Source organism: Zootermopsis nevadensis, unplaced genomic scaffold (genome assembly GCF_977971745.1).
Source record: "Zootermopsis nevadensis isolate Lab colony 2312 unplaced genomic scaffold, Znev_1.0 Znev_ptg000011l, whole genome shotgun sequence".
NCBI classification, from domain to species: domain Eukaryota; kingdom Metazoa; phylum Arthropoda; class Insecta; order Blattodea; family Termopsidae; genus Zootermopsis; species Zootermopsis nevadensis.
This window is the reverse complement of record NW_028259143.1, coordinates 17,008,701-17,026,609: the sequence shown is the minus strand read 5'-3', so window position 1 is coordinate 17,026,609 and position 17,909 is coordinate 17,008,701. Positions and strand designations below refer to the sequence as shown.

Below are 17,909 nucleotides of genomic sequence, written 5' to 3'. Positions count from 1 at the left end.
ACATAAAAGGGCCATGACTTTTGTTTCTTCTGCTGGAACTGATAGCCCAAATTCTGAGACAACTGTAAATTATTTACTGTGCATAATAACATATCTTTAATTCTGGCCATAAAATTACTTGAAGTCAACAAACAGCAAAGACTCTACTCTAGAGTAAAATTTTTATGGTGTAGTAGACTTGAATAGTTGAAGTAACGCTTACCTTCTCTTTCAATATTTCTACATTTTTTTTTAACTTTGGTATTATAAGATTTGGCGGTAATTCTTTCTCAAACAGATGGACGTTTTTCAAATTCGTAGCAGTGATGAGGTTCATATCTTCTGGAACAAGCTGATTAAAGTTCACTGTCGTCCACTCTTCTACCTGCTTTCCCCAATAATCAATGCTTTCCCAGAGGAGCTGACATAACTTTACACCCTTCATAATCTCATCAAGTATGTCGAATTCAGTAACTGCAACCTAAAAAGAAACTGACTTCAATAATAAAGCCTTTTATTATGTAAACCCAATTAACTTTCCAGTGACATTCCATTTTCAAAAAAATTACAGATGGATGGATGGAGCGAGCTACAATGAAACTATATTTGATTACATTTTGTATAAATATTTATTGCTCCAAGGAATTCTTGAATACACTAGAGAGACTTCCATACTAATTGTTATCTGCATTCAAATTAGTTCAAAACACAGTTAAGAATATGAAAATTCCTGTGTAAGACTTGAGGTTCTCACAGCGGTGATTATGAAGATTTCTGTCTTCTGGGTTATTGCGCTGTGTAGTCTGGTCGATGTTAACCAACGTTTCAGAGGTCATACTGCCTCCGTCATCGCCCTGATGACGGAGGCAGTATGACCTCTGAAACGTTGGTTAACATCGACCAGACTACACAGCGCAACAACCCAGAAGACAGAAATCTTCATACTCTGATGACGGAGGCAGTATGACCTCTGAAACGTTGGTTAACATCGACCAGACTACACAGCGCAACAACCCAGAAGACAGAAATCTTCATACTCATCGCCCTGATGATGGAGGCAGTATGACCTCTGAAACGTTGGTTAACATCGACCAGACTACACAGCGCAAGAACCCAGAAGACAGAAATCTTCATACTCATCGCCCTGATGATGGAGGCAGTATGACCTCTGAAACGTTGGTTAACATCGACCAGACTACACAGCGCAACAACCCAGAAGACGGAAATCTTCATACTCTGATGACGGAGGCAGTATGACCTCTGAAACGTTGGTTAACATCGACCAGACTACACAGCGCAACAACCCAGAAGACAGAAATCCTCATACTCTGATGACGGAGGCAGTATGACCTCTGAAACGTTGGTTAACATCGACCAGACTACACAGCGCAACAACCCAGAAGACAGAAATCCTCATACTCTGATGACGGAGGCAGTATGACCTCTGAAACGTTGGTTAACATCGACCAGACTACACAGCGCAACAACCCAGAAGACGGAAATCTTCATACTCTGATGACGGAGGCAGTATGACCTCTGAAACGTTGGTTAACATCGACCAGACTACACAGCGCAGCAACCCAGAAGACAGAAATCCTCATACTCTGATGACGGAGGCAGTATGACCTCTGAAACGTTGGTTAACATCGACCAGACTACACAGCGCAACAACCCAGAAGACGGAAATCTTCATACTCTGATGACGGAGGCAGTATGACCTCTGAAACGTTGGTTAACATCGACCAGACTACACAGCGCAGCAACCCAGAAGACAGAAATCTTCATACTCTGATGACGGAGGCAGTATGACCTCTGAAACGTTGGTTAACATCGACCAGACTACACAGCGCAACAACCCAGAAGACAGAAATCTTCATACTCTGATGACGGAGGCAGTATGACCTCTGAAACGTTGGTTAACATCGACCAGACTACACAGCGCAACAACCCAGAAGACAGAAATCTTCATACTCTGATGACGGAGGCAGTATGACCTCTGAAACGTTGGTTAACATCGACCAGACTACACAGCGCAACAACCCAGAAGACAGAAATCTTCATACTCTGATGACGGAGGCAGTATGACCTCTGAAACGTTGGTTAACATCGACCAGACTACACAGCGCAACAACCCAGAAGACAGAAATCTTCATACTCTGATGACGGAGGCAGTATGACCTCTGAAACGTTGGTTAACATCGACCAGACTACACAGCGCAACAACCCAGAAGACAGAAATCTTCATACTCTGATGACGGAGGCAGTATGACCTCTGAAACGTTGGTTAACATCGACCAGACTACACAGCGCAACAACCCAGAAGACAGAAATCTTCATACTCTGATGACGGAGGCAGTATGACCTCTGAAACGTTGGTTAACATCGACCAGACTACACAGCGCAACAACCCAGAAGACAGAAATCTTCATACTCTGATGACGGAGGCAGTATGACCTCTGAAACGTTGGTTAACATCGACCAGACTACACAGCGCAACAACCCAGAAGACAGAAATCTTCATACTCTGATGACGGAGGCAGTATGACCTCTGAAACGTTGGTTAACATCGACCAGACTACACAGCGCAACAACCCAGAAGACAGAAATCTTCATACTCTGATGACGGAGGCAGTATGACCTCTGAAACGTTGGTTAACATCGACCAGACTACACAGCGCAACAACCCAGAAGACAGAAATCTTCATGAAAATTCCTATTATTTTTAGCTTCTAATAATGACTTTCGTTAGCCAAAAGGTGACAAATACTACAAGGTACATTACCAAACAAAAGAAAGTTCACAATATAACTGATCTGCTCTATTTTCTACATTTCAGAGCCCTACAATTCATCTCACAGGTCTAGATCATTGTTTGTAAAAATTAACTTCTTCGTAATCACAACACATAGATGTCACTGCAACTAGCATGGGAACTTATGACAAGAGCTACAGAAGCAGAAAAGCCCTCCTACTGTGATGTAGCGTAAAAATATAAAATCACATGTGGCTTATTAAAGTACGGCAGACTGTCACTCACTGGCATCCAAAGTCTGATATATATATATAATTTCTTTATCATTACCCAAACTTACTCAGTGTAGTAATAACAGAATGGGAACAAATATATATTTCACTGAATTAACTACGATTAATATATTTTTTCGAAAAAACATAAACCTGACAATCGAGGAATTACTTGAGAAAAATTAATACCTTAGATGACTTCTGATAGTTTCCATATTCCACTGCTTTCTTCTGGCATTCAACTAGCTGTTCATGAAGAGCATCCAAAGTAATTTTTACTTCTTCTGTACTTGATGTAATGTCCACTAGCCATGACTGCTGTAATAACATTTCAAATAAATTTATCAATAATATAATGACAGCTACGAGGCGCGTCCGAAAAGTAAGTTTCCCCCTCGTCCCACAGCTAGCAAACCTTATGTTGCACGAAGCGACTGTGCGTACGTGATAGAGCAATGACGTAGCATGGCGCATGCACTAACGGCACCTCCCGCGTTCTCACAGTAGCATCGTTGCAGCTGTTGAAGATGGAGGTTCTTATTCCAGCTCCCGCCGACTGTGAAGTGCGGTCAATGATAACGCTAGGCCGCACACGGCTCGACGGACAGCAAGTCTCCTGCAGGAGTTCAGCTGGGAGGTGTTTAATCATCCACCCTACAGCCCGGACCTCGCTCCCAGTGATTTCCATCTTTTCCTACACCTCAAGAAATTCCTGTCCGGTCAGCGTCAGCGTTTTGAGAATGACAGAGAGGCGGAGATGGTTGTCACACAGTGGTTCCAATCCCAGGCGGCAGACTTCTACGACACAGGTATTCAAAAGTTGGTCCCACGGTATGACCAATGTCTCAATTCCGGTGGCGAATATGTTGAAAAATAGCTGGACACTTGCTGTATCTGTTGCAATAAATATTTCCATGAAATTGTGTTTTGTTTCTGTAAACGGCCCCAGGGAAACTTACTTTGTGGACGAGCCTCGTATAATATGTGTCCATAAATATACTTGAAACAGACACAAACAAATGTACCGAATCTACAAGAACTTCCAAACCCGATTACCTATTGAGAATACTGAGAAATGTAATCCCCACAGTGTCCTACATAAAATACAAACACAGTACTCATAAAGAACTTTTCATCACATGCTTTTGTACAGTAATTGTAAAAAGAATGTAACGCTTTCAGACATGTTTTATATATACAGTGGATTCCGGTTAATTGGGACACATCGGGACTAGAACACTTTGGCCCAATTAAGTGGCTAATCCAATTATGCGAAGTTACACGTAACGAGTTAAAAATGTTTGTTCTTTAAGATTTGTCCCAAATAAATGGCTGATTAACCGATGGCCCGATTAACCGGGATCAACTGTATTAATATTTCACCTATCAGTTGTAACATGTATAGATATATGCTGATGGATTCACAAGAAGAAGGATGTGTTCAGTACATTTTGTATACTGTCATAAAATATATTACCTACGTTTATATTATAAATAATAAATTGCATACAACTTACACTGGCTTCTTCCTTAATGTCTGCAACCTCAAAAAGGAGAGCCGTGATATCTTTGTTAAGCTGTACATTAAACTTTTCAATTACTTTTGTTTTCTCATTAACTTTCTTATCAACAGCATCTTTCAAAGCTGTTAAAGTTACCTGAAAATGCTAAAAAGAAATACAACACAATTAACCAGGCTATAGAGAAGTGACACTCAAATCAACATAAGTTTTGAAGGAATTTAAAGTAAATCACCTCATAAAAATTTGTAATATTAAGAAATTACAAATTAATAAATGAAAAATAGATAAATATACATTACCAAAAATATTTCTCGTTCTTCTGCAGCACAGGGAACTTTAAATTCATCTATAATATTATAAAGCTCCCTTGTATAGTCCATTTCATTTTCCATATCATCAACCTGAAATAAAACATGACTGTTCAAGGTTCTGCCCTAAAATGTCCTCATTTCATGCACTGAATGTGTGTATAGAGCTTTTAGGAATACCCTGCATATATCTCTCATGCTGATTATTCATCTGTGATAAATAAACATTTAATGTAATGACATAACATATGTTACTGAATTTTCCATAGACTCTATAAAAGATTTATTAATGTTAACATAAAGGCTTCTGTCCTTACCATTTTTGGAGCATTCTCCAGGAAACTGAGATAATTGACGTAGCTGAGTGTTGTTTCCGGATCCATTTCCAGAGACGACTGAGCCTTCTGAGCCTGCACAATTAAAGTCTTAATCTTTTCCTTCCCAATTCTGAAAGTATTTAAAAAAACAGCGTTCCTTTTCTAAGTTACTATGTACACATAATTAAAAAAAACAATTATAATTAGATCAGAAGATGGCTGTCTTCTGAGTTGCTGCGCCATGTAATCCGAAAGTTTTCTGCTGCCTGATGGAGGCAGCAAGGACCTCTGAAACGTCGGTAAACTTCTACCAGACTATATGGCGCAACAACCCAGAAGACAGCCATCTTCAGACTCACCGCTGTGAAAACCTCAAATGCTACTTTCTTATGAGATCGTATTCAAAAAGTTTCCAAATATCCAATCAAATTATCAAGAACTATGGCATTCTCCAGGTTTAAACACAGTATATTTCTTGCCTTTAAGACCTGTGCTAGTTTAATAAGAACAGAAAAAATAATCCACATACCTAAAGTAAGAATCTGAAGAAGAACAGTTTTAATTGGTAATTTGCATGTCAGATAGAAATAACAAAAAAAGTATTGAATACTACTACATAAAATAAAAATTAAAATCATCCTGCAGAATCTTTCATGAGAATCTAACAATTTCTCAGCTAATCATGAAATACCCTGCGTCCTGAAAGACCTGAAGGTTCGTTACCAAAGTTCACAAGAGTAAGTCAATGCTCCCTACCTTCAGGCACATGGATACGATCCATATTCTCCCACAGAACTTCTCTAAGATCCATTTTAGTATTATCCTCCCACCTATGCCTAGATCTCCCATGTGGCCTATTCCCTTAATTCTCTGACCAAAATCCTTTTTCCTTCCACGTGTGTCATCTTACATTCCTCAAATTGATCTGAAAATGCTAACAGCATTTGGTGAAGAGTACAAACTACGGAGCTCCTCATTATAGTTTTCTCCACCCTCCTGTCAGCTCCTTCCCTCCTCATAGGTCCAAATATTCTCCACTTCAACTCAAATCATTAAGAAATAAATAATTACTTATTGGTCGTCAAAAGAAATTATAACATTTTAAATAGTATCAGAATGTTACAAAGAGACTCTTCGGTACTTACCGTGAAAGAGTACGCTCAACAACAGACAAAAGCTCAGTTGGATAGGGAAGAACAGCTTCTTTAAATCTGTTAAACCATAAATGCAGTATACCCAAAGTTTGCTCTTCATCAACTTGTTCAATTGCATTCAATTCATGATGATATCTGGTCAGTAACACCCGGAAAGTGTCGACTTCTGAAATGTAATAAAATAGTTCATATTATCATATAAAACACAGAAGATAAAAAAGATCTCTTTCCAAAGCATGAAAGGTTCTACAGATCTGATATCTTTAGTAACAGAACAAAATTACTCTGTACAGATTCAAAAAAATTAAGAAAACGTTTCAATGGTTATAACGCTGAAGATAGAGGTGATATATTTGTCATAAACGTCGGTAACCACCTACATGCATCACAACCCAGAATACCACCTACTGAAATCAATGACTTCCCTTACACGGATGGTAAATTTATTTAAAAATCAATGTTAATTTTAGACTGGTTTTGTAACAAGATCACTACAAAAACAATTTGGCTTTCCAGGTGATGAACTTTTAAAGGACAGCAACAGCATATAAATAGCAAAGTCATAAATCAGAATATTTTTATCAAATATCTGTTATAAATTGCTTCTGGCAGCTGAAAATCAGATTTGCAAATTTGCCTCCACCCCCACCACCTCTAAAAAAATTAATTAACATACACAAGAGCCATAATTGCACAAAACAACACTAAACTATAAATTATTTTCAGTTGGCTTCATGTTATAAAATAACCAAAAATGTCTTGCTTAAGAAACAAATGTCTGTACCCATTTCATTTTCAATAGAATCGTGACTTTTCTCCTCATTTTCTGTGATGAAATGTCTTACAAACTCAAATTTTTGGATGCAGGCAACTGCAGCCTCAAAATTCACGTTAAGAAACTTAATAACTTTTCTTCTCAGTCTGACCAAGTAGGCATCCTTTCTAAGTATAACGCTAAGATCTGGACCATATCCACACAACCTTTCTTCAGTCCTTCCACCAATCGTTGGTCTGAAATATAACAATCTTGTAAATATCATATTCACAAAGAGAAGAAAAATCAGCATTAAAGCCTGATCATATACAAAATTCAAAACTTTCTTTCCTGTCATAACAGCGGGTCTCTTGAGAATCCAATACAAATAGAATACTATATCAAATATGCATAATAAACAAACTACAGGCAGTTTTTGTGCAATCCACATTTCTGATGTCCTACAGTTCGCTCACTGTTGCCTGTCGGAAACCATGTTATTCCTTGATTACATAGTCAATGTTATCTTATCCCAGAGATCCCATTTACGCAGTACGACTATGCACAAATTAAAACAGACATTTATTATTATACAACATCGTCGAACAAGCTAAGACCCACATAGGGTTATAACGCTACAAGAAGAAGAAGACTATCAGCATAAAACTAAGGACAGTTACACACTAATCAAACAAAATCAGCCAGAAACTATTGTCAATGCAGCCAATGCAACAGTTTAAAAAACTTACAGATTTCTCTTATACCATAATTTTTGATGCTAGATAAAGGTTCTGTACCGTATTTACGAAGCTCGAGTCTTTCCTAGTTTCATGCCACTAATCTTAAAATACAAATCAATCAGTATAACGACAACCAATCATCTGTAGATGGGAGGTTAACCAATTCCTGAAATGTCATGTGTATCAACTATACTTCCAACAGCATCCACTGTCACGTACATTTAGAGAATCATCTTCAGAAATTCGGTGAAGAGGGACACAGTGGACGCCTACAGTATTTATAAATATTGCTGGGAAATGAAAGTAAATTCTATATATACTTAAATACTTGTAAAAAGTTTTGATTATTCCACACAAACATGACCATCAGATGCTACAACATTATTTATTATGGGCCAGATCAGGGTTTCAGAGCACAGTTTGTGAATTTATGAATTAGTGTGTACTTACACTGTAAAGGGACTGAAAAATGGATCTGGCAGGAAAGTTGTTATTCTTGTAATAGTTTCATCCCACTCATTCATTAACGTTTTAAAATTATCAATGAACACTTGTTCAGAGGGATCAAGCCCAAGCTCCTCAGGACTGATGAGGACATCTACGGTAAACATCGGCAACTGAAGAAAAAAAAAGTGAAACCAAATTTTGAGATTTGAGGTTCTCATGACAGTGAAGTGATCATATTAGTCTTCTGGGTTTGGCTAAAGCTGGAGGAAGTACATTTCTATGAAATGCTGGTGAATACACATGAGACTGCATGATGTTATTACCCACAAGACCAACATCAAAACTAAAATAAAGATTTGATAACCAATTCAACTTCATAAAACATTTAAATTTCTCATTACCTTGATTTTATACTTGTAGAATTTGAATTTCAAACCTACTATCAACTTCTATTAACAATTTGTTTTCATTACCTCACTGACTCTTCAGTAAACAAAAATATAAGCCACCTTAGTCAATTATAGGTTATGTCACTACATGATTCAACCTCTTTGTGTCATTTATTCTTTGGGATTCAATTTCTTCTGTGGTTGCAGCAAATGTTTTATTGGCACAGTGCCTGTCTGTTAGAATTTGAGGACAAAAGAACTTTGTTAAAATATTTCAGCAATACTGTTGGAAAAGCCCAACTATTTTGAAAAATAGTGAACAATGAAAAAATGAGTCATTCAGTATGACCCAGAAACAAAATGCCAAGATTTCCAATGGGAAGTCCATGCCCACAAAAGTGTGAATTTAATAATGAAACATTAAACTTATGCTGTTCTGCAATATTGATATCAAGGGAATTTTCCTTTACGGATTTATTCCTCCACAACAACAACATGTTCTACCTACAAGATTTGGAATGTTTATGGCAGTACAATGAAAATAAATAAATCTTTGACCAAACAAGACGAGTTTAGTTAGAATGTTCCTTCTCACAGAGCGCTTTCATTAAAGTGATTTCTGTCCGAAAAATAAATACACTCTACTCATATGACTTGAACCTATGTGACATTTACATGTTCACAAAACTAAAAATATTTTTGAAATACAAATTTTCACTTCACGTCATTAGGAGCAATGTGATTATAGTAACGAAAGATCTACCAAAAATTATTTCCAGTACCTCGCATGGCAAAGTCAACAGAATGCATGTAAAAGTAAAGTAAAGTTTGTCCCACTATACGCCATGTAGGCGTTTGGGGTGAGAGGAGGTATAGCTCCTCCCTTCCTTGACCTCGGCACTAGATGGGGGGTGAGTGGTCAGCATCACGCCCCGGCCGGCTTTACCCCCGGGAAAGAACCCCGGTACCCATTGTAGAGGAGGCTGGGTGGGCCCCAGAGCCGGTCTGGACGCAGAGGCTAGAGGAAAAATCCTCTGCCCCCGTCGGGGATCGAACCCCGGCCGTCCAGCCCGTAGCTAGTTACTATACTGACTGAGCTATCCCGGCTCATAACAGAATGCATGTATAATGACATAATGTAGGTACTCATATGATTACAATCACTAAAGAAATAAAGCAGAGCTCACACTACACATGTAGCTGAAACTGAGAAATTCTGTAATCTTCATTTTCTTTTTAATGTTATGTTTTATAAGAAATGTGCATACAACTTGTTTGAATTTTTTTTTCTGTAGAATATACAAAAACACATGCTTCAAATATCAAATATGGAACAAAAGTGGATTCATACTTTTGCAATAGGACTTTAAATGAGCTTCACGCAGTTGTCAAATAAACGCCTAGAAACCAATACAACAACGTCATTTCATGGTAGTCTTACTTGAGGAGCACTGGCAGGCCTTGGATCTTCTAATTTCTTAGATGTTTCAACAGCATGGAGGCACTTTCCAGAAGATAAGAAATTATAATGTTTGCATAAAGCAGCAACCATATCCTCCAGTGAATTCCTTAACAACATACGAAGTGTATGGAGCATCATATAGTCAACCAAACGTATGAAACTGATGGGAAAAAAACAAAATAAATGCTGTTTACAACTCGGTCAAGAAACTCTTTGCTCATTGTCCACAGACAAGGTAAACTACAAATATTTGGGGGACAAAAGTTGATGTCTCCATACGAAAGTGTCAGAAACTTGCAGCTTGTGGGTCATATGTGGCCCTTGCAACCTTTTTATGGGGTCCATCACCGAGAAAGAGCAACTGTAAGAAGAGTGAACATTTTCTTCTATCGAGTACACTGATATAAATACATATAGGCCTACTGTTCAATTTATTTTTGTGTAAGGAGTCGTGTTTACAGAACAGTGATAAGTGTATACAGCATAACTATATACAACAAGAAATAAAATAAATTCCACTGCCAGATCAATATTTCTAAAACAGGTAGTACAAAGAGACACCACAACATGAACCACGGGAGGAACAGTGGGGATATTGTTTTCCTTGCCTTTCAAACACAGAGTAATCAGGAATGCAATACTTGCATATTAATACCTAATTCTGTGTGTTGATGCATGGATATGTCTGCATGTCACAATATTGCAACCAAACTCAGTTCTGAAGTACTAGAAACAAATCGTGTCTAATTAATGGTTCGGTGGTTGTTTTGATGCCTCTTGTTTTTATTTCTGAGTGTGATGAACTAATCTGCCAATATCACTTCAACGAAAGATCAGCTGCTATTTCCTCCAATTTGTAAACACATGAGCCCAGAACAATGCAGCATCACCATTTAAAAATAAAAACACAAAACTATCTCCCAAGTAAAGTGACAAATCTCATTGTAACAGTAAAGCAAACAGTCAAACACTGGACCCTGAAGGAATGCTCATTTCTCAAAAACACAAAGTAGGCTATATTGAAACATGTAACTGAAAGACAAACTTTCATGAGCAATAAGCTTACCATGTCAATCGAAAACAAAACTTCCTCTTCTTGGCTTGTTCTAAGTAAGGCATTTTTCCCCTTTCCTTAGTCTCTGTGAATCCAGACACCCTGGTTTGTTGTTTAGGAAAATTACTGTCATCTGTTGTGTAACCGACGGCTAACAGTGCTTCATGGCAAGCATTATTTACCACTTCTTTTGCAAATGAATGAAATTCAGCCAGTCTCTCCCTAACTAACTCCAATTTTCTCATCTATAGGGAATGACACATGATCAGAACACATTACTTTAAAATGTAAGATGTTACCTTTCTCCTTAAAACATAATTACGTATGAAGTGTCATATTATGGAAGAAAACATATTATTATTTTTAAACATCTTTATACAAAGATTTCTGTCTTCTGGGTTATTGCGCTGTGTAGTCTGGTCGATGTTAACCAACGTTTCAGAGGTCATACTGCCTCCGTCATCAGGGCGATCGCCCTGATGACGGAGGCAGTATGACCTCTGAAACGTTGGTTAACATCGACCAGACTACACAGCGCAATAACCCAGAAGACAGAAATCTTCATACTCACCGCTGTGAGAACCTCAAGTCTTACATCTTTATACAACTTTAAAATTGTCTACTCATGTCTTCACATTCGACTTAAAAAAAGTTTTGGGCCCACAGGTCTTCATTTACCTCCACAAATAACTACACCATTGGTAATAAATTAATAATAATTACCAGCAATATAACAACATCAAATGTCCAATATTGTAAATAGTGAAAATGACCATTCTTTATTTTTTTATTTGTAATGATCGACCCTGAATGTAGGTGAAGTATTTGAACTTTGCATTATGGGACTTTCTGTATTTACTTACAATACAAAAAGGAAAAAAAATTCTATGCATACCTGAGTATGTATAAATTCAAAAAAGGCATTTCCTTCAATTTTACTAACATCTGCGAATGACATGTCCACATGTTCACAACAGGTAGCTTGGATACTAAGAAGTGCCTTCTGTAATATTGGATTCAGTATGAAAAGGTTATGTTCTAAAGCTTCCTGGGAAAAATGGAACTTTCTCCAAATACAAGTTTTCCTCCACACATAAAAACACTTCCATATTCGAAACTGTTTGAATATCTTGATCTGAAACATCAAAACACTTACAGTTGCTTCTTGATGTATCATTCTAAAATGACAATTTAAAAACAAACGTAATAGATAAAAACAATAATCTTGCCTGTTGTTTTGTATGGGTGCGAAACATGGTCTCTCACTCAGAGGGAGGAACACAGATTGCAGGTGTTTGAGAATCGGGTGTTGAGGAGGATATTTAGGGCCTAGGAGAGAAGACGATGGGGCGTGGAGAAAACTGCACAATGACGAGCTTAAAAATCTGTACTGCTCCCCCAGTATTGTGAGGGTGATTAAGTCGAGAAGAGTGAGATGGGCGGGACATGTAGCGCGCATGGATGGGACAAAAGGTGTGCACCGGGTACTGGTTGGGAAACCTGAAGGAAAGAGACTGCTGGGGAGACCTAGACGTAGATGGGAGGATAATCTCAGGCGGGATCTATGGGAGATAGGAGTCGAAGGAGACTGGATTTTGTTGGCCCAGGACAGGGTCCGGTGGAGGGCTTTGGTTAGTTCGGTGATGAACCTTCGGGTTCGGTAAGCCATCTAGTTAGTTAGTTAATAGATAAATGAGCTCACAGAATACCTTCATCAGTTTGCAGTAACAGTCATACTCTTTCTCCCAGACATCCAAAGGTGTGAACACCATATCACCTGGATAGTATTGTGTCACTCCATGACTACTGATCGTCAGAAAATTACTCTTATCAATTTCCTCAAACGGAACAACACTGAAAGACAGAATTTTTTACTGTGTCACTGTAATCAAACGGACTACGGACTACGTCCAATTCTGCCATACAACATGCAAACAAAGAATTCCAGGATTGCATTTTTTGTACTCTTATCCTTCAAATTAAATAATGGGAACTATCACAATTCAATGCTGTAAGCTTCCAACACCTAGGAGTAGAAGTAAGAATTTTAGCATTGCATTCAATTATTTTCATTGCTTTTACAGATAACAAATGGAGTAACAGGCCAACTTGGTATCACAAAATTTCTCATAACCGATGTAGTTTCCAATGCTGATTCATCAGTACCTGTCCGCAATGTTCATGGAGACGACATGCCTTCATTCAAGATGTCTGAACGGTGTGCACTTTCATGTAAGGTCAAAAGTTTATTCATGAAGATGTATCGCACACTGCAGTCACAAGCAAATAATTTCAAAATCAAGGCCTGTATCCCATCCAACAGACCTACGACTGCATTTGAAATTGCCGATTTGAATATTAATGGAGTTTCAGAAACAATCATTTATGAGCATTCTGAGAACAACAATTTGCATCCCATTTGAACGCTGACCAAAAACACTGCTGAAAAGTCATGCAACACCATTATGAAATGACGACTGAGAAAAAGCATCATGTGACAAAACCTGAACACACATCTCCAAAACAAGAGAGAATTATAATGATGGAAGTGAGAGGGAAGCCTGCTGCGTCCTAAAACTACCACATTTCATTATTTAACATCTAGGGACATAATCACAGTGAAAATATTAAAATTTTTGGAAAACCTTTACTTCATGTATATCTACCTGTATAATAAGTATCATAAAAATTCATAATTGTGTGGTTGACGATTAAATTTTATTTGATCGGGTACGGAACGACCGTTATTACTGATTATTACTGACAGTGGTTGCCCTCTGTCACACAACCCATAATTATTTGAAGAATATAAAACGAAAAGTAAATGAGCCGGGATAGCTCAGTCAGTATAGTGACTAGCTACGGGCTGGACGACTGGGGTTCGATCCCCGACGGGGGCAGAGGATTTTTCCTCTAGCCTCTGCGTCCAGACCGGCTCTGGGGCCCACCCAGCCTCCTCTACAATGGGTACCAGGGTACTTTCCCAGGGGTAAAGCCGGCCGGGGCGTGATGCTGACCACTCACCCCCATCTAGTGCCGAGGTCAAGGAAGGGAGGAGCTATACCTCCTCTCACCCCAAACGCCTACATGGCGTAGAGTGGGACAAACTGTACTTTACTTTAAAACGAAAAGTAATAAATTCCAAGTTCAGTACCGAATCATGTAAATTGAAACGTACGCATATATATTTCCCCCCATGCAGAAATCACATTTTTCACCTCAAGTATAAATTTCATATTTTTCATTAACTCATTTAGTAATAAAATAAATATATGCTGGGTGAGTGGGTGGAATGTTACAGTGTCCTGCACACCCTGTAGAAGAGTAATATCCATAAATCCTAGATATCTTTTATGCACAATAAAATGGTTACCTATCATTGAAAATACTGACAGTTGCTACACGCTGATGTAATAAATGGTAACACCACCTGTGTTTAAACAAATATATGGATGTCTGTACTGAGAATTTTTTAATATATTAGTGTTGAATCAATTAACATACGTAAGGCAATACGGCGTGTAGAACTCTGAGGCCCATGACACAGCATAAATCATGTAGAGAAAACCAATTTTATTATCATTCTTTAGGAGTGTAATTAATTCCTTTTGGTCAGCAATATCTGGTGGTAATCTCCTCTTTACTCTTTTTAAAGTATCTTCTTTTCCTTTAGTTTTGTCTTCTGAAATCACAGGAACAGATATTGGCATGGCAACCCTGTAGCTTTTATGGACTGAGAACACAATGAATATATAGACTAATAAATCATGTAATTTCTATTAAGTCTGTCTTCTTTTAGCGTCGACTCCAATTTGTTCATTCTTCTATGCTATCAGATGTTTCAGTACATCAACACTGAACTTAAATAATACTACTTGCTTTTGGTAAAGAAACCGTATAAAATTTAAAAAGAAACAATTTTCCACAAATGCCTTGTGTTTAAAACCAAAGGTAATAAATCTGTGAACCCCAAAACAAAATTATATTATTAATCAACACTACATTTATATCAGAACTTACCAAATTCAACAAAACAAAAAAATCTGTCATTTAGATAAGAAGCAACAAAGTATGAAAAACATTATATCTAAATAGGCATACCTTTCGATCCATAATGCAATTTTCTGCCTTCTAATTCAGGAAACAAATCCTTCCTTCGCCTGTTTTGGTTTTCAGTAAAACCAGCCTACGTACGAACAATAACAATAACAATAATGATGACAATGAAAATGGGTAATGCAAGATGACATCAAAAGATATGTTTCATTTATGCACGATGGTAGCCTGCTGTCTAATTGTATGGAATAACATGAGTCCACGTGCTGTAACAGGGCAGAATTGCAGGGTAACAAAACAGGACTGACTAGTACTTGTGATGGCGCAGACTTGCACATATTGTCATTATACTAGTGATTTTCTCAAAATTAATGAACTTTGTGCAATACTCAGCCTCTTCCACAATAAGACTCGAAGACCCTGTGTCAAAGTCAAGAAGTACTCTCATAAATGTAAGGTAAAATTTTAAAAAAATAATTTTCGCTAATCTACAATTAATTTATGTCTGGTGTGTTAGAAATCAGATAATCTGCAGCAAAATTCCACACCTGTGGCCACATCCAAACCTCCCTTATTAATTTGCAGACAGCAGGATTATAAATGTTGCGTAGTATAATACAACTTCATATTTATTCATTAAATATGTTATTAATTGAAGTCTGCTGTTGCAAACAAATTTAAAAATCGGTCATTAGTGCACATATGACACAGCTTTTGCTTGAGTAATGTTTCAGTATCAGGTTTAACTTCTATTGTGATTCACATGCGACATTGACAAAACATGTTTTCTGAAATCAATTAAAATATTTTTCATCATCCAGAATGGACACAAAATTTTATAACATGCATGCATGCCTCACGAAGAGAGCCTCGGGTATAAGGGGGTGTGCATTTTATGTGTGCCAGGAGCTTTCTTCCAAGACATTTTTCTTTGAGGTGGTCAATACGTCAGATACACCAAAAAATTCATGTCTATATTAATGAAGTGGGCCTTAGCTAATAAAAATTACATATTGTAATACATAACAGTAGTGCTGTGTATAACTTTTACCAAAAGCCATCAAAAGGACTTAAACCATAAATATTATGAGCAACTTAAGCCCTCAAGTAAAGTAACCATTATTATATCATATTAAAGAGAATGAAACTTACAAATAATGTAACTAGTGCTGTATTAAAATGCCATCAAATTCAGATATGTTCCTTTCAGACGTTTTTCTTAGCATTTTCTGTGACAAAACAAGTTTCACAGACAGAAAGGTTTTGAAAATAATCTAATTATAAACTATGGTATTACCATTGTTTCTGGAGTTTTCTTCTTCACTTCAAACTGCTCTAAAATCTTTTTGTGGGGTATGTGAAATGATATTGCATTGTGCAGCCTGGAAGAAATTAAAAAGAAACTAGGTAATTTTATAGCTAAACATTTAACATATAGAATATTTTTTTTTATTGTTGATTTACTGATAAATAGTTAAACGTGAGAAATTATTTTTACAAATATGCTAATATATTTAATTCCAATCTTCTTGTGTATTAACGTCCTCCGTATTAGTGTATTTTATATTCTGCTTGTTTTAATTGTGTTTGTGTTGTGTTCTATTGTGCTGTATCTGTAATTAGCCTTCCGGCTGTTCATGCAGCACACTAATAATAAAGAATTTAATTAAATTGAATAAGTAATGCAAAAGAATCTGTAGTCTTGATGCACTGATCATATAACATGTACAAAGAAATAATGAAATTGAATGCAACAGCAGCAAGCAGTAATCAGAAACCACTAGCTACCATTAGTGAAACAATTTTGTAATAATAATCCAGTTCAACAAAAGATAAATTAATTTAAATGTTATAAAAGTAAACATGAACTGTACTTCAGTTGACACCATTATTTATATACTATATAATTTCCTGCTAAGGTGACATATTCGGCAGCCCATTTGCCTCATGTCTGCTTGTGATTTATTTTTATGGGGCTACTTGAAAAGCAAATTGTTTCAAATATATCCAGCAGACTTAGACAATCAATCAAATAATTTCTGAAGAAATTAATGGTATATCACAGGTTATGTTACAGCACATAATTAAAAGAAATAATATACTGCTGTATGTAGTTAGTATATTAATATAAATTGAAATTCTAAGGAAATTGACACAACAAAAAGATGCTCAGATAAAAGATACTAAATACCTTAATAATTTTATTTGTGTTACCTTATCTTTTATTTCATGTAAATGTAACATATTTGCTTTCAATAAAACACTGTTTGCTCCTTATAATAAAATATGCTTAATGATGTCTCTTTGAGGCTGACAGTAAGAGAATGTACAGTTTCTCTATTTTCTATAGAAGTTTCTGTTTCCCAGCTCTCTCCTTCATCAGCTTCTCCAAATGCCTTACATAATTTCCCCAGTGTTAGTGTTACCTGAAGATTGAGAAAGTGCATTTTTACCACAGCGTCTAAGTTCTACAACAAAATTCCACAAGAATAGTATCAGAAGTAATTTCATTTTAAAGCAAGTCTTTGTGTGGCAGTCACTGAATAGAGTATACATGCTCCAATGATTCCTGCCTCATCTTTTTCATGGATTCCATTCCAAACCAATTTCGACCATGTTACTGTTATAATTTATTTTAGCCTGCGACAAAATCAGTTCGATGGGATTAAAATAAAAATGTTATGGTGGCAACCGTTAAGCCT

At 37.0% G+C, this 17,909-nt stretch overlaps 1 protein-coding gene across 1 annotated transcript in view; it reads right to left on the bottom strand.

Annotated features, from left to right (window-relative positions):
- Dhc16F (Dynein heavy chain at 16F) overlaps positions 1-17,909 on the bottom strand; it is an 83,765-nt gene that overhangs the window by 65,791 nt on the left and 65 nt on the right. Inside the window, exons 2-16 of the mRNA XM_087347470.1 lie at positions 16,505-16,589; positions 15,253-15,337; positions 14,656-14,833; positions 12,861-13,005; positions 12,047-12,286; positions 11,164-11,396; positions 10,077-10,257; positions 8,250-8,416; positions 7,090-7,316; positions 6,297-6,471; positions 5,152-5,281; positions 4,826-4,927; positions 4,521-4,670; positions 3,193-3,321; positions 203-460 (exon numbers count right to left, since the gene is read on the bottom strand). Coding sequence (XP_087203596.1) covers positions 203-460; positions 3,193-3,321; positions 4,521-4,670; positions 4,826-4,927; positions 5,152-5,281; positions 6,297-6,471; positions 7,090-7,316; positions 8,250-8,416; positions 10,077-10,257; positions 11,164-11,396; positions 12,047-12,286; positions 12,861-13,005; positions 14,656-14,833; positions 15,253-15,337; positions 16,505-16,507 — 2,403 coding nt within the window. The 5' untranslated portion in view covers positions 16,508-16,589. The remainder of the gene's footprint in view (positions 1-202; positions 461-3,192; positions 3,322-4,520; positions 4,671-4,825; positions 4,928-5,151; positions 5,282-6,296; positions 6,472-7,089; positions 7,317-8,249; positions 8,417-10,076; positions 10,258-11,163; positions 11,397-12,046; positions 12,287-12,860; positions 13,006-14,655; positions 14,834-15,252; positions 15,338-16,504; positions 16,590-17,909) is intronic.